General features: G+C 35.4%; 1 protein-coding gene and 1 pseudogene across 1 annotated transcript; both read right to left on the reverse strand.

Annotated features, from left to right (window-relative positions):
- Window positions 1-6,025: 6,025 nt before the first annotated feature.
- LOC120185863 lies at window positions 6,026-6,744 on the reverse strand. Its single transcript, XM_039189967.1, has 2 exons — window positions 6,472-6,744; window positions 6,026-6,393 (listed from the first exon to the last, which is right to left on the reverse strand). Exons 1-2 carry the CDS (start codon window positions 6,608-6,610, stop codon window positions 6,161-6,163), a joined length of 372 nt encoding a protein of 123 aa, XP_039045898.1. The 5' UTR covers window positions 6,611-6,744; the 3' UTR covers window positions 6,026-6,160.
- A 1,137-nt stretch (window positions 6,745-7,881) lies between these two features.
- On the reverse strand, window positions 7,882-15,221 carry LOC120185864 (annotated as a pseudogene).
- Window positions 15,222-16,351: the final 1,130 nt, after the last annotated feature.

Below are 16,351 nucleotides of genomic sequence, written 5' to 3' on the forward strand. Positions count from 1 at the left end.
CCTTAGTTTAATTTCATAATTCTATAAGCTTAATAAATGAACCTATAGGTTAGAATCACAATTCATATTTCATTATGAGTCACTTCTTCGCAAGCCAATGTTTGTGCGATAACATAAACACAACTCACATTTGCCTCGCTATTAGACCTTCTTCACGATAATTTTCTCGATCTCACACTTTTTCCTTCCCTTTCGAGCTACTTGGATCACTAAATTTATCGTGATCTGATGATTTCATAAAATAACATAGAATATTCAAACTATATGTTAGTATCAATCTAACATAATCTGAGCATGAATATAAAATTCGATAGAAATAAAATTCATACTTAAATCAATAAAATTGATACTTAAATCAATATAAAACTAAATCGTACTTCCATCTTAAATTCAAACTTCTCAAAATATTCTTTAAATTCCATAAATATTTATTTCACTGCCAACCCTTCAACTTTTGCCAAATACATAATCAAGCCACTAATTATGAATTCTTTCTAGAATTCACCTTAACTTTTCCTTAAATTTCAAAACAACCCTTCACTATTATGATCATTTCACATTAAATACTAAAATTCCAGCACCTTAATATAATACTCAAACCAATAATTTAACATTCAAAACCTTACAATTTCATCCCAAACTTTCTTAACCTTTTAATTTCAACCACCCAATTTGATAAACTTGAAATTTGATCACAACTCATTATTTAAACTAAAAAAATCAGCATTTAACTAAAATTTCCAGCATTGCTATTTCTCATTTCAAAATAATACCGACATGTTTTTCAAAGTCATAAACAAGTCCTTAAAGTTTTGGGACTTTTCGAATTCCAACCTTAAACTTTACCAAACTTGAAATTTGGTTCCAACCAACTTTTTAACTTAAATTTCCAGCCTTTCAAATATTAAAAATCAGCATTGAATCCTCCAAACATCATTCTTTCAATAATGTCCCACAACTCTCAAAACTTGTATATTAGTCCTTTTACTAACTCAAGGCTCTAAATTGATCTCCAACTCACATAGAACACTTCTAATATCAATACAAGACCATAGGAATTATTACAACATTTCCCCCCTAAATTTTCCTAATGGTTGAACATTTTAAGTAGCTTTAGGCATGATTTTCATTAAATTTCAAGCATGGATTCAACTTCCTAACATCAAATTCATGCTATTTTAATCATAATAACATAAAATTACATCAAAATCCAATCAACCTCTAAAACCCTAGCATGGTAGAATATCATATAAGCATGTACAATTAATTTTAATCATCATACATGCCTTAGGAGTAATCACTAACATCAAAAACATAAAAATCCTTCATCAATCTTTCAAAATTCCTAAACCATACATAAACTCTAACTTTCAATATCAACACATAATCATCTTCACCATAAAGTATTTATACCAAATGATAGAGAATTTCATGTAGATTAATTCTCTATATAATAGCTTAATCAAAAAAATCAAGTATATAACTTCAAAATTCAAAACAAAGATCTTACCTAAGAAAGCAAGGAAGTTTCGTCCTAAAGCTTGGGAATGGTTGAAAATTATGCTAAATTCTTGTTTATTCTAGTATTTAATAATTAATACACTTGGAATTAAACCAATTTAATTGAATTTAAAATTCAATTCTTAAGAAATTTCATTTTTACCATTAATGAACCTTGATAATTACCAAATGTAATTGCCATATTCTCCATTAAAATACCCCTTGGTCAAATATGAATCAACTTAGCTTTGACATTTACTTTGGCCATGAAATTTTTTAAAATTTCATTTTAGTAACTAAAATTCCATGGTTTGACCAAATTTGAGAAATTACATTGATCTGAGCTAAAATTCTCTGATCTAAAATATGGAAATAATATTTCCAACCATTTTCTAGCATCCTTCAAATTTCATGAAATTCTAACTCGATCCAATTATCTTATTCCTATACCGAACTTTATCGATTTATAGCTTTTTAACACAAATTTCGTATCGAAAATCCGATTCCCACGAAAATTCTTGTTTTAGGCCAAATTATTCATTTACTGGCTAAAATACATAACTTTTCAAAATTACAATTTTATCCTTGAATTGTTACAAGTTTATTCTTTAGCCCTAAACTTTCAAAACTTACATTTTAGTTACTTCAAAATTTGGGATATTACAATAATCGTGGATGATTACCTTTTTGAATTTTAAAGGGAGAAGGGTTTAAGTTATTTCTTTCTCTAACATGTCTAAGGTTCCATATCCTTTCTCGTTTTACAATTAGAAGGGATTGTCTCGATTTATTCAACTCCATGAAGAGGTCAATGAAGATTTTTTTTGAAAAAGATACATGTAGAATTTATTTGACAACTGATACTTGGACTTCACTGCAAAGGGCATCTTACATGGTTCTAACATGATGCAAAAGAGAATCATAAACTTATGTCCGATATCTACTCACAGAGGTGAAAACATGGTCAAGCCCTTGAAAAATGTATCCGAGATTGGGGGATTGAGAGAATCTTCACTATTATAGTTGATAATGCATCTGCTAGTGGTATTAGTATTGAATATTTGAGAAAGAAATTGAACCATCAAAATGCTTATGTTGCAAGTGGGAAATATATGTATATGAGATATGATGCGCATGTTATAAATCTCATCGTGCAAGAATGTGTTAAGTATGCTTTTGCGTCTGTTGATCGAGTTAGGGCTGTTGTAAGGTATATAAGAGCATCACCATCAATGATGAAAAAAATTATATGATCGGGCAGAAGAAGAAATGATAGATACTAAGGCTCATTTGTGTTTAAATGTGCCTACTAGGTGGAACTCAACATATATGATGATGTAGGTGGATGGAAAATACGAGCATGCATTTGATTCATATGCTCGTGATGATAATAGTTTTTTTTCTTGACCTCACAGTTGGAGATGGAGTCCTTACATTTGATGATTAGGAAAATGTTAGAAGAATTGCAAAAATTCTAGAGCCTTTTTATGATCTTACATTGAAGTTGTCTGGGTCATTGCATGTCACCTCTCATTTCTTTTAGGAAACATTGATAGACATGCATTGTTTATTTGATGGATGGATGAATTGTGAGGACTTGGAAATAATCTACATGGCTTAAAAATGAGAGAGAAGTACAACAAATATTGAACTGATGTCAAGAATATCAATTTCATAGTTTACTTAGCCATTATCTTAGATCCGAGACGTAAAATGGGCTTTGTAAATTTTGGGATATACTTGCTTTTTCCCAATGTTACTAGTGAGGTTATGAAAATGATTGATAAAGAGTTGTATCGTTTGTTTGATGAATACTCTTTCATTGTCGGGAAAACTACGAGCCATGAAGGACAGTCAAGTATTCTGACAAAAGTTTCCATGCCTATGAAACATCAATCAAAGGCGAGTTTGGTCGTGCAACAATATTTGTTAAAGAAGCAACGAGTTGGTTTGGAACAAAAATTTGAGTTGGATAAATATTTGGCAGAGGAAGATGGAAACAACTTGAGTTCATTTGACTTATTATTGTGGTGGAAAGTGAATAGTTCAAGATACCTTGTTCTTGCGCAAATGGCTCGATATGTTTTCTCGATTCCTATCTCAACAGTTGCTTCAGAAAGTGCATTCAACACAAGTGGACGTGTTCTAGATGGTTTTAGAAGTTCATTGACTCCGACAATGGTTGAATCTTTGATTTGTACTCAAGATTGGCTTCGAAGATCTAAGGATCCTATTAATCTTGACGAGTATGTTCCAGAATTTCAAGACATGGAAGGCGGTAATATTTAATTTTGATTTGTAATGTTAATTTTTTATTTATTTATATTATAAATGTATTTGTAATATAACTAACATATTTATTTTTTTTAATTTAGATTTATCAAGAACAATTGATAAAGAAAAAGCTTTTTCAAAGCTACCGACAGTGCACGAAGAAGAGGAAATCCAAGGTTTTTAAAAATGTAATTCGAGAACTGAAGAAGTATTTTATTGTAATTGGCTTTTTAGATTATCATCGCTTTGCTTTTTTTGGGATCATCTTGTGATGTTGGATTTTCTAAATTATACTATGTAATTGTTCGATTTATTTATTAATATATTTTTGGGTACTCTTTTTCCTCCTTCCGTTGTCTGGTTTTGCTTCAGCATGACCTGGATAATAAGGGTTTTTAATGAGACCCGTTGTTTAATGGAAAAAATTTATTTTGTAGAGAAACTCGAACTTCTTAAACTCCACTTGATTCAAAAAATTTCAAATTAAGTTCGAGTTGTAAAATATAACTTGTAAACTCGAATAAATCAAAAGATTTTGACTCGACACGACTCAACTCGATCAAATGTTCACCCCTATCCCTCATGATAGAAATTGTTCAAAGGACAACGAGAGACTTAGAAAGCCCATGACCAAACTTGTTGATTTGAAGCTGTCAAATACATGTTTTAAACTTGATTACGCTCATATCATTACTACAATCACAAATAATTTTTTATATTGGGATCACAAGTTTTTCAGAACGTAACAATTGCAGAGTTTAAGACCTTGGTTGGATCAAGTTTACTATTTGACTTTGACGGTTCAAAATCAACATGTTTGGTCATGAATTTCTCAATCTCATATTGTTTAGGTATAATTTTTTCTTCTTCAAGTGTTTAATACAAGACTTTAAACAGACACTCGTTGAGTGATTGAAGATAATATTGTGTCATTGTTATTGTTCGGCTTGTGCAAATTTGTATCTTTGACACGTACCGCAAATGTTTATTTTTGGGATAAATTTATATATATATATATATATATATATATATATATATATATATATATTGCTATTTTTGGGATAAAAAGGGCAATATTAGTAGCTTGCGCGCATCATGCGAACGTTGATGAAATCTATAAAATCTTGATGGTTCAAATGTGTCGTGCATCCATGGAAAAGAAGTCGTGCAAGCAACTTTGGTACTACCCCTGATTTTTGTTATACCAAATTTCCTATATGGGGTAAATAGTTTAATTTATACTTGAATCAAATTTATATAAAAATACTTAAATAAATTCAATTTAAAATCACTTGATAGGGTTAGGAAACTGCACGAGGATGAGTCCGGTTGATTGAATTAAATAATATTATAATTTTAAAAATTGGTAATCGTTTTAGTTGATCGATATTTTCTTATATGATATATAATATCACTTAATTATTAAAACTGCGTTACACGGTAATTATTGACGGTAATTTTTATGATTGTAAAATTTGGATTCATGGTTAGTTATTATTGTCAATTACATATTTAGTCAATCCTACATTCATAGGATTTCCTTTTAATCACTTAACTATTTTTTTTCAAAATCATATTTAATTTTTATTTTGATTCCATTTAATCATCCGTCATTAAAATAAAAAAATAAACAGAGTTATTGACATAATAAATTTCTTATTTTTTTTAAAATCATGTTATATGTGAGTGTACAATTATTTTTTTAATGATGAATGATAAATAAAACTAAAATAGAACATTGAATATGATTTCGAAAAAATAATTAATGACTAGAACAGAACCATGCAAATTGTTAGATAACTAAATACGGAATTTTCCCTATTATTTTTTAAAACTAACACCTATTAGTTACGTTTTTTAAATGCTTTGTTAAACCGATAGTTATTGACATTTCTTCTATGCATCTAACATAGGGGTGGGTAATTCGATTCTGGCCCCAAAAGGACGAAAAATTATTAAATGGTCCCTCACCATATTATTCACAATCTTAATCAATAATATTTTTTAATATATTTTTTAAGATAATCTCCGTCTCTTTTTTATATGTAAATAAAGAGTATATAGTTATATAAAAATTATTTTAAAATTTTTAATTCTCATTCACTAAAATTATAGATAACGTGATGAACCGAGATCATAAAATAATTTCTTCAAAAGTGCAGATTTTGAATTGAAAAATGAACATGGAATTCCTTGCAACATTTTTCAAATTCAAAACAAAAAAGACACAAATTTACAAATTTGGCCCAAATTTTCATCCAAAAAAAAACTCATAAATTTGGACAGACTTCTAACTGTTTACATCCTACACAAAAGAGATCAAAGGGAGAAGAGAAAAGTCGAAAAAGTTTCTGCAAACCCAGAAAAAAAACAAAGTTCACAGTAATCAATACGAACACCCCATTCGATGAACATGAACACGATCTCTGAGAATTCCGTTGTACAAAGCAACCCTATTCGCCGGCATTTGATTTCTGCAAATTCCGTCGATTTTTGATCCTGCAATCATCTTCTCGTGCTGCTCTTTCCTGTACTCATCTCCATTTCCACTTGTTTCCTTCACATTCTCAGCAAACTTCACCTTCTTCTTGCTCTTCTTCTTATCCCTTTTCTTTCCACCTACAAAAAAAACCATAAATTATCAATCACAGCATAAAGAACGAAAACGGAAAAGGCAAAAAACCCAAGAAGCGGTACCTGAAGACAAGCAAGAACGAAGGGTTTGTTTAGAAGAAGACGAAGGTTTTTGCCTTGAAAAGGTGAGGAAAATAACGGTGCTGGAAACAACCATGGCGGTGGCCAAGACCAAACCCTGTGAACATATCCCCGACGACATGGTAGCCGGCGCCGAACTCAGCCGCTGTTGGCCTTAAAGGAAGAGATAAAAAGAAGGTATACGCGTGAGAATCTGGAGGTGGTGTTCGGTATGATTTCAGCTTTTTATAAGGTGTTGAAGAAAGAGATAAAAGAAGAGTAACACATGGACAAGCAAAGGGAAGGGAACTCTTTGGGTCAATAAAGTCGTCGTTGGACTTCTAGAATGAAGAAAAGTGTCGGATTAGTCCTCCTTTTTAATCTTCTTTTGACAGAATAAATTAATCAATTGGGAATGTGTGAATTAAATTGGTTAGGGTTTTAAAAAATCAAGCATTCTAATGTAATCTTGTTGTCTGGTTAGGACATGGGAAAAGAAATTGTTCACATTGGTTTGAAAACTTTTATTAATAATATATATAATTATTTTGTTAGTTAGAAAATATTTTTTGTTCACATTAGTTTGACCATTTCATTAACAATAATTTTTTAGTTATACAACGAAAATTATGAATTTATGATCCTTATAGTACATTAAAATCAATCAAAATTTAAAATAAATATAAAATTATATTATTAATTAAATAACTCATACTTCTACATCAACTTTGATTGAAAATAGCTCAAAATGTTACGCGTGATCTTGAAAAAAATTACTATCATGCATCCAATATTAATTATTACAAACTATTTTAAAATCTAAATATGATAACATCAAAATAACGAATCATTGGATACATGATCGTTTTTCAAGATCATGTTCGCACATATTTATTTTCAGTTTTCTTGAGCATCTTTATATAAGATATAAATCAATTCAGAATGTTAATTATAAAAATATTAAATATTTTTTCAACTTTCTTCAACAATAACCTCATAAACAAGGATGGATTAATAACCTAATAAACATGGATAGATTTAGAGGGAGCGGTGAGGCAATGCCCTTTAAAAATATAAAATTATAATATATTTTAGATATTTTTATGTATTTTCTATTGAAAATCTATTTTCGTTCCCATAAGATTTTATAAGTTCAAGTTCACATCTAACTTAAAATCCTACGTCCTTCCATGTTGATAAAACATACAACAATTGAATAACACAATACTAGTTTTATTATACCAACCAGCACTAAAATCACTCCACAGTATCACAGTTGTTTAGGTTCCGACATGAGCAACATGTAGGAAAAACCAAAAGCAACACGACACTGGAACTCTGCAGGCTACAACACGAGAGATTTAAGAGCAATACTGAACCGGACAGGGAAAGATATTATAATAACTTGAGAACCAAGGCAAAGATCCCCTAAGTAGTGAGGATAGGCGGGAGATAATCGGATTTAGCACCAAGAACACGGGCCTTTGTGTCACGGAAACACTCGGTTCTTGGCAATTCAGTGACGGTTCCATCACTAGAAATACCAATGGGGTAGCGAAGGAGGTGTCTGAGCAAGTCTCGCTCAAGTGACTCACTTGCATATAGATCCCAATATATGTCAGCAATCTGGTTCACCTTATCGACACATTCTTCACTTTCTGGTGCGAGGAATGTATCATCAAGCATGCCAAGTTGCTCATACCACAGGGACAAACGGAAACCATGGATCTTTCCTCGTGCTGGTTGCCTAACGGATAAATGATATGGTTGATAGGCCCCCATAGCTATCTCAGTGTCTCTGGCACCATCCATAGATCGCTGGTTGATGTTGGCTGATCCAATTATTATGTATTCATCATCGACTGCAGAGTGCAAAACAAAGTTAAATGAGATGTAGGTACTAAAGGGGGGGAACATAACAAAGAAATAAAGAGAATCTCATCACTTACCAATAATCATTTTTGCATGAACATAGATCATGAAGCAACGGGCTTCTTGGGCTCTGGCATAATCTGTATCAGCCTCTAGTCTTTCAGAAGGTTCATATTCTCAACTCTTCTTAACCTCTCTGTTCCCAAGGCAAAAAAATGTTAAATAGTTTCTTGGATTCTCCACACGACCGTTGGCTCTGAGAGCTTCAACGATATCTTTATACATCATGTCCATGCTCCTTCTCTGTCAATATAATATTGCCTGAACTGAGGCACTCTCTGGGATTCCTTCTGGCCACATGGGGACAACAACATAAACTGTAAACCTCTCTCCAGCATTGATCTTGCTAACAATTTTAAGTGAAAGTTCTTTCGGAATCAGATGCAAAGCATTAATATCATCAGGCTTGATGTCATCAGGACTCCAGTTAAAGGATCTTCCGAGGAAATACTGATTTTGAATATAGATGTAATTCTTTGCTCGTCGGATAGCATGAATGTAGGCATCCTGAATACTTCGGTGAATGATATTGTTCTTGCCACTCACAAGGCCAACCTTGGTTGCATCTTCAGGTGAATCGAGGAAACCAAAAGCTGCCCCGCCATCAATTGATCTAAACAACTGCACGTTCCAAGTTTCATGGTCATCAGGAAATGTAACTGGAGATGGGGGAATGATGACATCTTTAAGATCCCTCAGCTGAACAAGCAGATCTTTACCCCCTTGTCGTTTCCATCTTTGCTCAAAATTAAACAAGACATCCCAAGCAATTGGCCCTTCAAGTCGGGAGTGAATATCGTGCCAAGGTTCCCTTGGCCCACATTTTGTGATTGAACCATCAGCTAAGTTTGGCTGATCGAAATTGTTGGGAGAATGATAAAGGGAAGAAAATAATTACTGATTAAACACTTGCTTTGATTACACTGTAATGTAGTTGATTTATACACAGCATCAGCAACATAAATGCTCTCAATTAACAGACTCAATTAACAGACTCGTAACAAACTAACAGCTTATTAACAATCAATTAACAATCCTGAGCCAACGTGGCATGGCAATCATGTGTTGCTTGCATACATTGCTAATATTCTCCCTGCTTCTTCCACTCTTCAGAGTTGATGAACACATATCCTTGAGCGAAACTCTTCAAAAGCAGTCATTGCCAATGGTTTAGTGAATCCATCAGCGATTTAATGCATGGCTGGAACATAACTGACCATCAGCTACTTTCTTGCAAACGAAATGAACATCGAGATCAACGTGCTTAGATTGAGCATGATATGCTAGATTTGTACTCATGGCAACGACACTGGTGTTGTCGCACCAGACCACAGGCGTATGGTCCTGCTGAATACCAAGGTCTGCTAGAAGAGCTTGAATCCACGTTATGTCTACAGCCGTATCAGCTACACTCTTGTACTCAGCCTCCATTGTGGATCGAGAGACTTTTCTTTATTTTTTTGAACACCAAGTAACAAGGCTCTTGCCAAAGAATGCTCCATAACCAGTGATGGATCTCCTATCATCTATGTTGGCCCCCCAATCAGCATCAGCAAATGTAATTATGTCCGATCCACACTGAACTGGAGTAAATAGAAGACCAAAATTTAACGTAGAGGCTAAATAACGCAGTATTCTTTTCACTGTAACAAAGTGCATTTCACGTGGTGCATGCATGTGTTGAGCAACTTGACCAACACTAAATGTGATGTCAGGCCTTGTATGACATACATACAAGAGTGAACCAACTACACTTTTGTACTCACTGGCATTTTGAATAAGTTGACTTTCTTCATGAGAGAGTTTGGGAGATATCACCATCGGTGTTGCACAATTTGATGCATTTAACATCCCAGTTTTCTCCAACAGCTCTAGAATGTATTTTTTCTGACTCAACACAACAACATTGTTTATATGTTTGACCTCAATGCCCAAGAAGAAGCTCAATTCCCCGACATCCTTTAAGGAAAATTGAGTCTGTAGTGTAGAAACAAACTGTTGTATAGCAGTAGGTGCTGGACCGGTGATAATTATGTCATCTACGTATACCAGGACGTAGATGTAGCCACTATCTTCATTATACTTGGTAAATAAGGACGAGTCTGCACAAGAAACTTTGAATCCCATTTGCACCAGAGTTTCTTTAAGCTTGACATGCCAGTTGCGAGGGGCTTGTTGAAGGCCATATAACTCCTTCTTGAGCTTACACACCAAATGTTCACCAAGCTCATTGGTTTGCTCAAATCCAGGAGGTTGTTGCATATACACCTCCTCGTTTAAGTCTCCATTGAGAAAGGCATTGTTGATGTCAACATGCCAAAGCTCCCAACCATTCGACACTGCTAAGGATAGTATAACATTGAACGTTGCAAATCGAACCACAGGACTGAAAGTGTCCTTGAAGTCATAGCCCGACACTTGTGAAAAACCTTTGGCAACAAGCCTCGCTTTATACCTGTTTACCGAGCCATCAAAATTGTGTTTAACTCTAAAGAGCCATTTACATCCAACAACAACTCTGTCTTTAGGAAGTCTGACTAACGACCAAGTGTTATTATTAAGCAATGCGTTGTACTCATCATGAACTGCTGCAGCCCCTTGTGGAGACTGAAGGGCAGCACTGATTGTCATAGGGGTATCATCACCCAGTGTTGTTGAGAATACTTTAGGCTTGAAGATCCCGCATCGGCTGCGTGTCATCATGTGATGAACACGAGTAGGTTGTAAGTTGTTAACCGCCTCAGAATCGAGTGATGTACTGGTGTCTGACTCAGAAACACTATTTTGCGTGTTGTCAGCTGGTAAGTCATTAACTTTAGCACCCTCATCGAGAGTTCCATCAGAACCAATTTCTTTAGAATTAACAGCATTAGAGGACTACTGAAGGATATCATCTGGATTATACTTATCCTCATTAGTGACGACCTCAGCTTCATGCGGGACTTCTGCATCATCAGCCTCGTTATTGATCAGTTCAACTTCACGAGGAATATCTGTATTACCAACTTTAACTTCTTCACGTGCACTGATTGTGTTTGGAAAGTGATGACAAACAGTACTAGCTGGGGCAACGATCGGAAGTGACCGAGAGATTGGGCTAGCTTTATCTGCTAATTTCACCGAGGTACTATATTCTTTTCCTACAAATGGAAAAACAGACTTGTTAAATATAAAATGGCGAGAAATATACACTAGTACATCGGGTGCCAAGCATTGGAACCCTTTGTGTTGAGGGATAACTCCCAAATACGTGCAAACTTGAGATCTGAAAGTCAGCTTATGTTTTTGAAACATTCTTAAGTGAGGGAAACATTAGCAACCGAAAACCTTCATCATAGAATACTCAGGCTTTCTTGCAAACAACTTTTCAAATGGTGATATGCCTCGTAGCACCTTGGTAGGTAATCGATTGATTAAGTATACAGCTGAAACCACTGCATACGACCAGTACTTGATAGGTAGAGATGCTTGTGCTAATAGAACTAGAGCAAGTTCGACAATATGGCGATGTTTCCTTTCCACCACACCGTTCTGTTCAGAGGTGTGTGGGCATGTTAATCTGTGTGCGATCCCATCTTGAGCTAATAGCGTTGAAATACTTCAGAACTCACCACCCCAGTCTGTTTGTAACGCTTTAATCGAGCTGTCAAATTGGTTGGCAACCAATTTCTGAAATAATTGAAAAGCTATTAAGGCTTCATCCTTATGTTTCAACAGATAGATCCATGTGTGGCGAGTGAAAGCGTCTACAAAGGAGATGTAAAACCGAAATCCATTGGAGGATACATGTGGTGGCCCCCATAAGTCTGAGTACACAAGTTCAAATGAAGAATATACTACTGAATGTGATTCATTAAAGGGCAATTTATGACTTTTTCCCAAATGACATGCTATACAATCTCTATTAACATCAGAATTGACTTTGAATCCTACTTCAAAAGCTAATTTTGCTAAAGTCTCAGTAGCTGGATGACCAAGGCGCTGATGCCAAAGTTCACTCATTGAAGTCGAGCTAGTGCACAACGAACTGCTGAGGGTTTATTGTTCATATTAAAGAAGTAAAGGCCATCAGTTTCTTCACCGTGAAGTAGCAGATTTCCAGTGGCTTCATCTCGAATGCAGCAACGGTTGGGATGAAACTCAATAAACACGTCATTATCCCTAGCAAGCTTAGAAACCGAGAGGAAATTCTTGGTTATATTTGGAACATGCAGTAATTCGTGCAAAAACAGTTTCCTATAAGTGGTATTTACAAGAGCACCACCGATGGAAACTATATCAAGAGGCATACCATTTCTGATTAAAAGTTTACCTGGGCCACGATATTCAGAAGCATTTAGTAGTTTATTGGCATCTGCTGTAATTTGATGCGTAGTTCCCGTATCGACCACCCATCGTTCAGACTGCATGGATGTTGTATGAGCTTGTGGTGTATCACTTGTAGACAAGCCACTCTTTCGTTTGGTACAATATTCACATCCATCATCATTAGATGAGGTTGTAAAGTTTCCAGATGAGGAATTGGCTTTGTATTCCGGTTGATACTGTCATTGACTTCCAGATGTAACGCACGAGAAGTCTTTGTCATACCTGTGCCAACATCGATCAACCAAATGTCCAACTTTCCCACAAAGTTGGCATTGAATCCTGGATCTGCCACGGCCTCGTCCACCAGCTCGATGATTGAAGGAATAGCCAGACCTCTGATCAGAATTGTTAGCTGATAGTGTTGTATTTAGTGTCTCACCCTGTGCAATATTTGCACTCATAGGTAGAGAATCAAGGTGATCATCAAAGCTTGCTATTTGTGTTTCTGCATCAATTAGCATTGTAGAAATGTTGTCTAATGATAAGGTTTCTCTCATGGATGTAATGATCGCCATGAAGGGTTGGTATTCACGAGGGAGCCCTTTAAGAATGCTTGCGACTTGTTCAACTAGTGGAACGGAGCTGCCACAAGAAGCTAGTGCATCACATACCTCTTTCACTCGAGTGAGGTAGGTTCGCATACTGTCCCCACCTTTCTTTAAAGATTGGAGTTTATAATGAAGACTCATGATGGCCGTTATTGATCAATTTGCAAAGAAGCGTAGGACGGTATTCCAAACGGCTGCTGCCGTTTCAGTACCAACGAATTGAGGAAGGAGGTGAGGGTTGATCGTGGATAGTAACCACGACGCAAGGGTGCTATCTTGAGCCACAAAATCTTTATATTCTTCATTAATACGAACTGTGCCATCGTCATCAACCACGGTCTCCGGTGGAGTTGCAGCCGCACCGGTAAGTAACCGTTCTAAGCAATGACTTCTAATGGTGAACATAATCTGCTGCTTCCATAGAAGAAAATTCATCTCATCTAGCACAACATTTACTTTCTTGTGAGTAAATGCCTTTGAGTTCACTGGAAACTCCATCAAGATTTGTTGACGCAACGGAAATTGATTATAGAGCCCCAAGACCAATGGCGATTGATACCATGTTGGGAGAACGATAAAGGGAAGAAAAGAATTACTGATTGAACACTTGCTTTGATTACACTGTAATGTAGTTGATTTATACACAACATCAGCAGCATAACTGCTCTCAATTAACAGACTCAATTAACAGACTCGTAACAAACTAACAACTTATTAACAATCAATTAACAATCATGTGCCAACGTGGCATGGGAAGCATGTGTTGCTTGCATACATTGCTAATAGAAATCGTCATGATGAGCAGTGTCCAAGGTCCTGAACAGGGAGTGGAAAGGTGTGTCATATCTATCGTCACAAAGATCAATACCTCCAACAAAGCTCACAATTCTCCTTTTCTCTGAATCTCCATTAGGCATCGCAGCATCCACTACAACAATCTTCTGGTGATGAGTGAACATGGCATATATTTGTAAATCCTGGACAAAACTTCCACCGTCATCTGGATTACGAGGGCATAAGACACAGTTGACCTCAGTACCCTGGAAGAATTTTTCAGTATCCTCGTCATGGGTGGCCATTAGTCCATCCTTCTTCTGCAAAGCAATAGAAGTTCTATCATCCCAAACAAGCATATTATTTGCAACAGAAGTTCTATCATCCCAAACAAGCATATTAACCCTGACACCTTCACTTGCTTTCTGTTTCAACAATTCACCAAGAGTGATGTCTCCCCAGGTTTTGGCCTTCTTGAGTCTCTCACCAAATAAACAGACCACCCGGTAATGTAGATCATGTGTTTGGCATTTGTGATAGCATCAAAAACATCTTCCCAACATCTATGAGGCTCATAATACTTGCCTCCAGCAGAGGAATTTGAGGAACAAATCCGTCTGGGATATGAGCATCTTGGTACAGAAAAACTTTACACCCTTGTCTCTGTGGATAAAATGTATATGGAACTCCAGGAAACTTGTAACTTATGATACCGCGGTCCCAGCTGCGGTCCTTTGTCACAGGAAAATATTGGAGCTTAACATGGATTTTACCATCACTTTTTATGGGTTTCATGTCTTCATCCAGGATTTCAAGCCACCTATCCACTTCTTCCCCTTCTACGAGATCCGCAACAGGGAGATATGCTCTTCCAATCAGAGTGGCTCCAATAGGATTGTCATCTTTGATAGTGAATACCACATTGGTAGCTGAATGGGCACAGTAAATGTGAAAAGATTCATGCCACCTAGGGTTAGAAGTATCATTTTCTATTGTTCTGGTTCTTCCAACTCTAGCCCTTTCAAGATCAATAAATGCGTAAATCTTTGGAAGTCCTTCGCCAATATTAATAGCCTCTTGAACATGTGCCATAAGCTGCAAGAAGAAATTCATCCAGCAGATAAACAATTCAAAAAATGAGAAGACAGTTAAAACAGAAAAGTTGAGTGTTATATCATGAAACAGGCTAATACTTTTTCAGAACCAGGAGAGTAAACAAGACAAATACTTGACAGATTTGCCAAAACAAAAGCAGAAAATATGTTCCAACAGCATGAATGAACACAAGATGGAACCTTCCAATAAAAGGATGAATAAACCTTCCGATAATACTCAAGAATCAACATCAACTATAAGCATATCTAAGGAGAGTAAACGCTGATGTATAGGAGTACATATTTAAATAAAAAGAAGAGAGTAAAACACGTTGCCATCAAAAGCATCAAGAAATGTAACATGAGAGAAATGTTAAAGACGTGTACAAAGCAGATAGTCAACCAGCTGATTTCCACTCCAAAGTGACAGGGAAGTCAAGGTTTAAAGGTCCATGTTTTTAAGAGCACTGATCATTGTCTAATTACTACCAGGTCTAAGACGTGATAGCTGCGAAGGAAAAAGTACCACAAATAGGTACCGAATGCATTTTCAAAGACAAATGTTCGTTTTTTTTTCATTATCCCTTCTATATGCTACCCAAGATAATGAACTTACATAATTCGATTACAAGAGTATCCGGTTAGAAATTAGAATTGGCATTCAACTTATATGTCATTCATATACATACGCACTCAGATGAACGCAAGTGTACACAAACATACATCTACCTCAGGGATATCCCAATACAAAACACAATCAAAAGAGAATAAAAAAAGACGAAGACATAGCTACTTCCTTATTTTCTGAAAAACTAAAAGGTCTAGGAAAAGAATCACCCAAATCGTCTCCCTATATTTTTCAGAAAATCAGTTGTTTGACTGCTCAGAATTGAATCCATTTCAGTTCAAACTCACTTTCAACAAGGGTAAGTCTTCACTACTGGAATTACAGAAAAGGAATAGCTCCATAGCATTATATAGGCCCCATTGGTGGGTTCCATAACACAAAGGCTTAGATCTCATCTAATACCCCCAACATCTGGAAAGTTCAATATATCTATATCAATGTAAGTGATGTGATAATTCGGAATTCAGATTATCCAAAAGAAGTGATTACGTGTCATCTAATAAAATTGGTATAATTATACATTTTGTTCTCAATATTTA

The sequence above is a fragment of the Hibiscus syriacus genome, unplaced genomic scaffold (genome assembly GCF_006381635.1).
Source record: "Hibiscus syriacus cultivar Baekdansim isolate YM2019G1 unplaced genomic scaffold, ASM638163v2 tig00113124_pilon, whole genome shotgun sequence".
NCBI lineage: Eukaryota > Viridiplantae > Streptophyta > Magnoliopsida > Malvales > Malvaceae > Hibiscus > Hibiscus syriacus.

Excerpts from the sequence above, each read along its gene's own strand:
- LOC120185863 (XM_039189967.1), bottom strand. The coding sequence starts at position 6,610 with ATGTCGTCGGGGATATGTTCACAGGGTTTGGTCTTGGCCACCGCCATG. Across the intron at positions 6,394-6,471 it reads TCGTTCTTGCTTGTCTTCAG|GTGGAAAGAAAAGGGATAAG; the intron begins GTACCGCTTCTT and ends TTTTTTTTGTAG.